The sequence below is a fragment of the Acanthisitta chloris genome, unplaced genomic scaffold (assembly GCF_000695815.1).
Source record: "Acanthisitta chloris isolate BGI_N310 unplaced genomic scaffold, ASM69581v1 scaffold27614, whole genome shotgun sequence".
NCBI classification, from domain to species: domain Eukaryota; kingdom Metazoa; phylum Chordata; class Aves; order Passeriformes; family Acanthisittidae; genus Acanthisitta; species Acanthisitta chloris.
Window position 1 is genome coordinate 65,731 of NW_008671418.1, and position 9,869 is coordinate 75,599.

General features: G+C 46.0%; 1 protein-coding gene across 1 annotated transcript in view; it reads left to right on the forward strand.

Annotated features, from left to right (window-relative positions):
* Window positions 1–9,869, forward strand: part of CHSY3 (chondroitin sulfate synthase 3) — a gene marked incomplete at its 5' end in the record, with an annotated part of 68,164 nt that overhangs the window by 57,212 nt on the left and 1,083 nt on the right. The window contains 1 exon segment of the mRNA XM_009074095.1: window positions 9,267–9,869. This exon segment is cut by the window's right edge and continues 34 nt beyond it. Coding sequence (XP_009072343.1) covers window positions 9,267–9,869 — 603 coding nt within the window.

A 9,869-nucleotide genomic window follows, 5' to 3' on the forward strand; every position in this document is an offset into this window, starting at 1 on the left:
AACCATCTGCCTGCATCACAAACGTTGTGTCTGTACGGAGCACTGGGTCTGTGGGAATTTGTAAGGAACTCCATAGCTTGTTCTGATTTTCTACCAAGAGGAATAAAAGGAGATGTTCTTTTCAATCCAGCTTAATTTAGGAGAAGCAGCCATGAGTGAGTTCCTGCTTCGTTGCTGGATGCCTCGGAGGGATGTACTGCTGACGCCAGACCCGATCAGGAAACCCAGCACGAGGCTCCCATTTGGAGCAGGCCAGCCTTCAGCAGCAGCCAGCAATGGCAAGCAGCCTTGCTGCGGGGAGCCAAGGGGATCATGGACCTTGCTGGGAGGCTTTCTGCTTTTGGGGGGCTGATTTATAGTTAATTGCAGGCCCTGGCGCCTTGTGCCTAGCACAGTGGCTCTTCCCAAGCTTGCTGAGCTGGAGGGGTAGCAGGGCAGGGATGCCTGGGATGGCCACTGGCCTTCACACTGTGCTGGGTTACTGACAGGGCTGGTTGCCAGATGGGGTACTTTTCACCTCAAAGAAGTTCGCTGAATTCCCTTGGGGCTCCCCATCCCCTGTGAGCTCAGAGCTGCTGCAGGCCCTTTCTGCCAAAGGGCTGTGGGTATTTAATCACCTCAGGTATTAGGTGTCTTCAGTGTGACCCTGGAAGAAGCAGTTAGGGAGCACCATGTTGGAGCAGTCATTAAAATCCAAGCCTGGAGGAGAGAAGGCTTTGCCATCCAGTTAACACAACCACCATTCACCATCACCTTGTCTTTTGTGCTGTTGCAAACCAGGCAACAGCAGTGAGATACAAGTGGAGCCAAGTGTTAATCCATTGAGGCCAAGGGGATGGAATGAGCCACTCGCAGCGTATTTAAATGCTGGGCTGGCTCTGTGCTTCAGATACCCCCACCAGCATGAAGTGGTCTGCAGCTGCCACCTCCTAGGGATAGGCCACCATCAGTTTGGAAAGGACTAAGGTTTCAAGAGTGCATCCTGAACAACATCCCTTCTCCCAGCTGCTCGCCTGGCAGAGGCACAGCGAGCAGCACCCATGGAGCGGCTGTTGTGGCAGCTGGGAGGAGGGTTCACTAGCAGAGAAATTAGAAATCTAATGTATTCCCAGTTTTCTGTCACTTTTCATTAGCTGATACTGATGTGGCTGGCAGAGAAGTGCTTTTACCATCAGTTGTTAGGAAAGCATAAAGCAGACAGATTTATAAATGCAGTTGTGAAAGATGCTCTGTCACTTCGAGGCTGTTCTGGCACTGCAGGTTTGGATAACTGCAGCTTTGACACAACCAGTTCAGCAGTTGACCTTGTCTTGGGGATTTTATTCAGCATTCCCAACTCCCCTCTCACCCCTTTCCAAAAAGTGTACTCATGACACAAGTCTTCACAAGGGATCAGAGGCAGCAAGAATGGCCTGATGCCATGAAAAAGGGGTCTGTGTCCTTCGTCATCTAAAATGGTTCTGTTAAGCTGAAAGTGCTGAAAGTCTTGAAAATTAATCTTTTTTTTAAAATGCATCCCCACCTTTTTACACACAGGGAAGAGCTGCAGCAGTCGCTATTGTGAGGCCAAATCTTTGCCTAATTAAATTCACAGTAATCTCCTGTGAAGGCTCAAGAGAGATTCAGAGCTTTGTGCTGATGTGGCTGCTTAGGTCCTGTCCTTCAGTCCTGTTCCTGTGACATTGTCTCCGTGTAGAGCTCCGTGTGCCTGCTCAGGGATGGGAGCTCCTGACACATCCTGCAGCCAAAGGAATCTGTGCTGGTGATGTGGGTACACGACTGAAAGGGGTGGATCCTGCAGAGACCCACTGGAGCTAATCCTTCCCCCAAGCTTCTTGCAGGATCTGGTGTTGGCAGAGACCTGTAGACCTGTCCTGATGTGTGCTGCAGAATCACTGCTAGCCCCATCCAATCTGCCAGACAGGCTGCTCTGCTGCAGCTTGGCTTTCTGATGTTGGACTGATGTTGAGGTGGTGGGTGGATGCCTGGGCTGCAGCTGAGGTTTCTCCCAGGCAAAGGGTTTCTTTGCCCCCCTGTAAGCAGCTGTTTGTGGTAGCCTTGCCAAGTGGACCAAAAAGGCTCATCACACATCGTGGCTGACAACTCCTACAAAACCACTGGATGTGGAAAGTAGCTCCCAAGTAGGAATCTTTGAATTCCATGGACAAAAGTATTTCCAAATGATTACATTACTGCTTCTTGAAAACACATGGTGGAAAATCACACAGCAGGCCAGAAGAGGTCTTGTCTTCTGTTGCCCCTGCTCAGAGGGGACTGCATCCCTCTAACTCTTTGTAGCATCCAAAAAAATACTGGCCAGGGTGTCAGAAGCTTTCTGCTCATCCTCTTCAAGAAACTACCCTCCAAGGGTCATGTGCTGCTCCTCTAGAATCTTAGCACTTTGCATGAGAAAGAGCAGATACAGATACAAGGCTGCGGCTCTGTCTTTCATGGGCCTGTTGAAATTCATAATGAAAACCAAGTTTCCTGGTGCTCTGCCTGTACTGCAGAGTACAAGTGTGGAGTTGACAACAAGGAAAAGAAATCCTGAGACTCGGTGTATTCGGTGGGCAAGTAGTTTGGCATCATCCCTGAGTCTGGCCTTGAAATGAACAAATGAGCAGCGAGTCACTGTATTCCTGGTTTTGTTTGGATCTGGGACAGAGGCTGGAGAGGGAGAGCTGAATCATTTGCCCCATGGGTCAAAGCCTTAACTTGAGCAAGGGTGAGCCTTGTGCAGAGCAGCAATTTGCACCAGGATTCATAATTTGGAAATTATGCTTGGAACAGCTTTTGTACACACTTTCTTGGGCAATCACAATGACAATTAGTCATTAGCACCTACGATGTTCTGGTTCTTTAATAGCTGTAGTGTAGAACATTTGGTAATATTTAGTGGTGTTTTCTTTGTTTTTGTTTCTGTCAAATCAGAACCTTTTGGAAGAAAACCTCAGAAACATCCAGCTCTCCTAAGGTTTGTGCAGTTAAGTCTAAATATCCTAAAATGGCAAATTCTGTTTAATCTGATTACTCCTAAGATACAAAATACTCTCAGGTTACACTCTGTGTTAAAAATATGGATCTGTGTCTCTGGAGATGCAGTTCCAGGCTTTGTGGAGTGCACAGTAGCACCTGTGTAGAGTGTGTCAGCTGTACCCAAGGGGAAAGATGTTTCACCAGATGGCCAACTCTCTTCTTTTTGAGAGTCTTATGATTGCACTTGTCTTGCTTTTCCTTACACAGCAGGACTGATTCAGCTTGTCCCCCATATCCAAAACAGGGGAGACCTGAGGAAGGAATCCTCACTTCATGACTAAGAGGAGACCAGGATCCTGTATCCTCATTTAGACAGGAGGATGAAGCTCAGTTTAATGCAGGGCCAGGAGGAGGGAAGTTCTCTGCTTCCTAGCTGGAGGATCTCAGTTCCCAAGTGCCTTGGACTGCTCCCACGTGTAGGTTTTGGGTAATGAGATCGTCAAGCTCAGGGTCAGAGGTGAGGTACACCATGCCAGTTTTTGAAGACCCATTCATTTTTGCAGGTTTTCTTCTTTCTGTTGCCAAGCTGGAAATACTTTAAAGGCTACTTGGTTTGAGAAACTGTAAATGAATAAGTAATTTTTAAGCTCTTCTACTTGCTTAAACAAGAAAGGATTGGGAGAACAGTTGTTTAATTAAACAGCTACTTGGTATGGTTCACAAAAGCTTGAATTTCAGCAGTAACTCTCCTAATTCACAGATTCCTTGGGAATTCAATGACCTTGAGTTTGCTGTGCTTGAAACTTGCCTTAGTACTTGGCTTCCTTTCTGGAATACTTTGGAGAGGAGAGCGGTGCAGAAGGCACTGCAAAGGCTCTTGAGTGAGACCAGCACTGTTTCACTTAGGATCATATAAGAAGAGGCATTTGTGTTGTACAAAATAAACTTCTTGCTTCAGAGCATGCCTGGAGTTATTGCACCCAGAGGTCACAGCTGGATCTTCTGCTGCTTCCCTTGCAGTCTGCCATGGAAATTTTGAGTGCTGGCTGCTCAGGATCATTTTCTTGCCCCTCTTTATGAAACAAAGCAAATGTGAACCAGCACTACATGATGAAATTTGTGTGAGAAGTAGCTTGTCTGAGAAATCACATCATTTAGTCATGCTCCAGAGTTCAGGGCTTCACTTGCCAGCTGAGAGGGAAGTCTGATCTCCCAGTGCCGAGTGGTGTTTCCTGCATCCTTTCCTGTAGTGGCAACTGGGGAGGTTACAGGCATGAACAAGTGGCCAAATTCACTGGAAATGAGTGTTTATCCATTACTTCCCTGTGTTTGTCTCCACCATAATAATTCTGTCTAGGAGTGGCTTCAGTCCTGTCAGTGTTTAGCTGTGGGATTGCACATAAAGCATTGGGATTTAACCGGAAAGAACTCTGAATACACAGAGCTGTATCCAGGAGGTCCCTACAGTCTGCCTCTTCCATAGGGAAGTCAGCAGTAAACAAAGCGCCACTGCTCCTTTCCCTTGGGTTTACATACAAAACATTTGGCCAATTGAGCTGTATGGGTAATGCAAAAACCAGAAAACCAGCGATCTGTTGTGGTTAATCTCTGTGAACTGCCAAAGATGTGTTAGTGCAGCTACAATTATTTCACGCAGCTCCTTGGGATGTGGGTGCAGAATGTCTTTTATTTCACTTCAACCAGCCAGCAGGAACTGCCCCTCACACCACTACGGCTGTGTCTCTGGAAGGAGGAGAAGGAGGAGGTAGGGGTGAGCATCCTGCCTAGTTTTGGCCACAGAGCTGTGGGGCAGAGCAAGGGCTGTCCCAGCACCCGTGTTACTCCTGTAGGGGAACAGCTCCGCACCAGCTGCAGAGAGGGACCCACATGTTCATCTCCTCCTGGTAGAGGTGCTCAGCACTAGATGACATTAACCATCTTTTGAGCTTTTAATGAGCTTGGCTTTGTATTTAAAGCCCATCTTGGGCATTTCGACGTCTGCCATACAACGTGTCTTGTCCATGATTGCTTTTCATGAGACTTGTGGGGCTGCGTTTTCTGGGCTCTGGTAGTACAATCTGGAGCTGTGAGAGAAAGCCCTCGGGGGCTAATCCATGGCTGCAGGCCAGTTTCTGCATAAACTGGTCTTATTTTTAAAGTCCATTTTCTCCAGTACACTTTTTTTTGGCCTGCAAAAGACTTCTTCATTTAAAACGAAGAACATAACACTCTCTCCTTTCAGTTGGTCTTTTGGACATGAGCCAGCAGTGCCCACAACAGCTGTACCACAGTTTAAACATTCAGTCTCTAATGGTTTGGGGAACATTAGGGTTTTTAAGGCTTCAACAGGTCTAGAGTAAATAGTGGTCAATAAAGAGTAGCTCTTCTTTGTATCCTTACGCTCTCAGTGCTCTGCACTAGAATAAAGCATGCTTAGAATATAATCATTGCAAAATTAATATCCATGAAAGGTTCTTTTTTTTAAAAAAAAAGAATCATAGAGAAACCTGCTTCTCTAAAAGAGGAGTTTGCAAGAGTTCAGCTCACAGGACTCTGGTAACAGGCATGGGGAGGTTTGCACGTAATGTCTGTTGGAGACGTGTGTGTGCTGGGCTTGTGTCACTCCCTGTGTGTGTGTTTAATGCTGTGTGGGAGGAGCAGATCAATTACAGGTATTACCTTCTCTGTGGTCTTCTTCCACCCCCTGTTAATGATGTACACAAGAATTCATGATTATTTTTTGTCTTCCTTATGGCTTTGCAGCATTGCATGGAGTCAAAAGCTGGTGTGTGCTAATAGGCAGTATTTAGCACAGTGTTTTGGACCTAAATAAGATAGAAACTATGAGCAGTGATGGATGATAGTTGGGCATTGCCCTTGATAGTGATTGAACCCAATGCTGAGGGAGGGCTAGCACTGCCTTAATGATTTCAGCAAATTAGTGTGGTGGAGCTGTCAAATGGCATGGAAGGAACTGCTTATTTCTTTGAAGTTTGTAGATGTGGGTGAGAAAACACAATCCATGTGGGGCTCCCTTCTTACCCTGAAAGAAAACCCATGGGAATCACAGAGCCTCTGTAGCCTTGGGTCAATATCTGACGGCGCCTTGGCCCAGGAAGGGTTAAACTGCTCCATTGGCCACTGGCCACTTGGACTTGGTGTACAGAACTTCGTGCCACTGTGAAGAAATAGTTTGTAAGTCCTTGTACTCTCTGTAGGGAACGGATTAACCCCTTCCAATCCCCTTCTTTGTGTTCCCCACCGGTGTGGAGTGTACCTTGGCTCCCAGATGGGGCACTGGAGCTGTGGGACACTGGCACATCCCGTGCCTGCTGCAGCCTGCTGAATGCGAGGAGACAGGAGAGGGGGAGGCTCCATAGGAAAAACAACGAACGTGCCAACCTTGCAAGGCATTCTTCTGAAAAATAGGATTATATAAAAGCCTGGCTACCGTGGAGCTTCTCATTAGCTGCACTGCAGGGTTGGCCAGAACGCAGGGCTTGGGCAGTTGTCACCTTTTTGGCTGGAGCAAGGTGGCTGTTAATAGATGTTTCAGTTGTAAATTGCTTTTGTGTTGAAGCACCAGTAAAGTTTTGCTGAGATAGGTTTTATTTTCATTTCAGTTTTCAAAGTTAGCTAGTTTTTGGAAGAGGCAAGAAGTAGTATTAGAAGTTCCGAAGTTAACCAGCCTAGCTAAGAGGTTACTCCTCAGTGTCAAGCCAGAGCTTTAAAATCTAGTTAATCCCTCAGTGTCAAGCCAGAGCTTTAAAATATACTTCTTAGTTTTATTTAGGACCATTTGCTAGGGGTTCCTATCTTTAATTCCACTGGGAAGTTTCATAACATTTTCCTACCCATCAGTATTCTATTAAAACTTCATTGTGCAATCTGAAAGCCTTTCTGCCTCTCATGGCTTCCTCTTGTAGCTAATTCTGAATGCCCTAGGTAGCAATTTTGGAATAAATGCATTCAGGCTGCATGGGCTTGATTTTGTTGTCTTATAAATTCAAAACAAGATTTGAAATTAAATCCTATTGTCAAATTTCCTTGAAATAATAGCAGCCTAATAGTGTGATTTGAGAAGATCTAATGTCACAATACTCCTGGAAAAGCCTCTGCCTATAGTTGTAGTGAAAATGTCAGTGAAATCAGTTACCACATGCATTTAATACTTACAGTTCTATACACATAGGTAGTTTTAGAGAGGATAGGTCACTGGAGTCAGTAAAATATCCATGTGGGTCCTACAGTCCTGATCTTGTTCTTCCCGTGTGAGTTCTCCACCGTAATAAATTGTGCTGACAGCTCTGACCCTAAGTGGGTGTGACTTGAGGTCTCCTAGAGCCCTTCACAGCAGCAGCCAGGTTCAAAGTGACCAAAAAGAAAGTGTTGTTAGTAGAGGAAACAATACAGGGATACAAATGAAGAACAGTCTTTGGATGAGTGGAAAAACATGCTCCTTGGGAAAGCATGAGGTTCATTGAGTTTGGATGACTCTGCTGAACGTAGGATTAGACCAGCTAACCTCTGCCTGTAGCGCTCTTTTAAATCTTGCATGACTTCTAAGGGGATATTATACATCTCGACAGGCAGCTCATCTGAGGCCTGCCAAGGGGCCATGGCCAAGATGTTCTCCTTTGGCTGTGTTGCTGTACAGATCCATCTATCCTCTGGCCTGGATTGCTCCCAGACAGCATGCACGCAGCAGGGAGCACTTGGTGGAGAGCGGGAAGAAGGTGAACTTGAGAAGGAAAGAAGGGGTGGGGGATTGGGGGTAACCCATGAAATAAATGTCCTTTCTTTCTCAACCTGGCTGAAATGCCTCCCTCCCTCCCTTGGAATGAGTTACATTTGCTCAGCTTAAAATCCATGCGTGCAGTAGGCACAGCTTGCTCCCGTGCTGTCCGCAGCGATACGCCCAACGTCAGGTTTCAGCATGCACACAGCTGGTTTGGTAAGATAGCAGCAATTAAATCCAGGTGTAAGTTTATCCCTAAGATTCAACGTCTGTCCACAATAATGGGAAAAATGCAACCAAAGGCCTAATAAAACAGGAGTTGTGCTGGCTCTGAGCAGCTGGGAAAGGGAGGGTTTCTGTGCTGGTGATTTTCCTTTTGTGCTCTGTTTAATTGCCATCGCGTTTGAGCCATTCTCTCTGGGTCATTTTTTGGGTTGAGCTCTTTGCTGATCACTGCAGCCCTTTTACACGTGATTTATTGACTATGTTACCTGTAGCAAATTCTGCTGCCAGTAGCGTCAGTTGGATCCTACGTGGAATGAAGGTGCTGTGTCAGCTCCTCTGGCAGGTTGTTGACATTTGTGCTGTGACACAGAATCAGCCTGTGGTCTTTTGAAATTTCCATTCTCTAGGCTGGTATATAACTTTGGCCTCGAGGGGTTTTTGCTCTTATTTTTCTTTTTTTTCCCTGTTTATTTTCCACATTACCTTCCTGGATTGCCTATCAGCTACTGCCTGGGCTACTGAAAACTCTAAAGCTTGTTTGTCTGCTTTCCTAAGGCTTGTGAATCTAATCACAGCTTGTTATCTTCTTGTTTTGGAATAACAAATGCCACGTTAAGGATGTTTTTATTCTAGTGTACTCATGCATCCTGTGTTACCTGCCCTCTGGAACTCAAGGAATCTCATCTGCACTTTACTGTCTATTGGCATTTTAAAATTACAACTGTAGCTTTGTGTTGCAGCACTTGAGATAACATATTTAACATCTTGACTAAAAGATTCAGTGATCTGGATTTTTAATGCCTAAACCTGGATTTTTAATGCCTAAATGGCATTTGAGTCTAATGGCAAAGCTGTTGTCAGACTTGCTTACTATGTACATGGAATCCTTTTTTATTGTTTAAATATTATTATAAATATAATCAATATATAATAAATATATAATAAATATGCCTATTGTTAAAGCCCACGGGAAGCAGATGAGTAGGAAGAGTTTTGTGGTGAACACTTCTTGGTTTTCTTTCCTGGTGATGCTGTGTTGTTGTGAAAAAATGAGCTTACAATCGACTTACTGCTCAGTTGTTTGGCCAACGGTGATATCTCTAGAATGGGCTGTAGTAATCCCATCCATCTTTCACCAGTTTACAATGAATAATCCTCTTAATTTCCTTGAATAGCAGCTGGTATTGCTACAACCTGTGCCTAAACCCAAGAACAGCTTATTCAGAAAGCCTTCTGGCCCTGGGAGCGAGGAGGAATTCTCTCCCAGCGGGGTTGCGTGGGCTAACTTTCACAGGGACCGCGCTGACTTCTCCTCTCTCTCTTCTAGATGCAGCAGCTGTTCTATGAGAATTATGAGAAGAACAAAAAGGGCTACATCCGAGACCTGAGGAACAGCAAAATCCACCGAGCCATAACGCTGCACCCCAATAAGAACCCCCCGTACCAGTACAGGCTTCACAGCTACATGCTGAGCCGCAAGATCGCAGAGCTGCGCCACCGCACCGTGCAGCTGCACCGGGAGATCGTCCTGATGAGCAAGTACAGCAACACCGAAATCCACAAAGATGACCTGCAGCTGGGGATGCCACCCTCCTTCATGCGATTCCAGCCTCGCCACCGGGAAGAGATCTTGGAGTGGGAGTTCCTTACAGGAAAGTATTTGTATTCGGCTGCCGACGGACAGCCCCCTCGGAGAGGAATGGACTCGTCTCAGCGTGAGGCCTTGGATGACATCGTCATGCAGGTCATGGAAATGATCAATGCCAATGCTAAGACCAGGGGGAGGATCATAGATTTCAAGGAAATACAGTATGGCTATCGCAGGGTAAACCCAATGTATGGAGCAGAGTATGTTCTCGACTTGTTGCTGCTGTACAAGAAGCATAAGGGGAAGAAGATGACGGTGCCCGTGCGGAGACACGCGTACCTG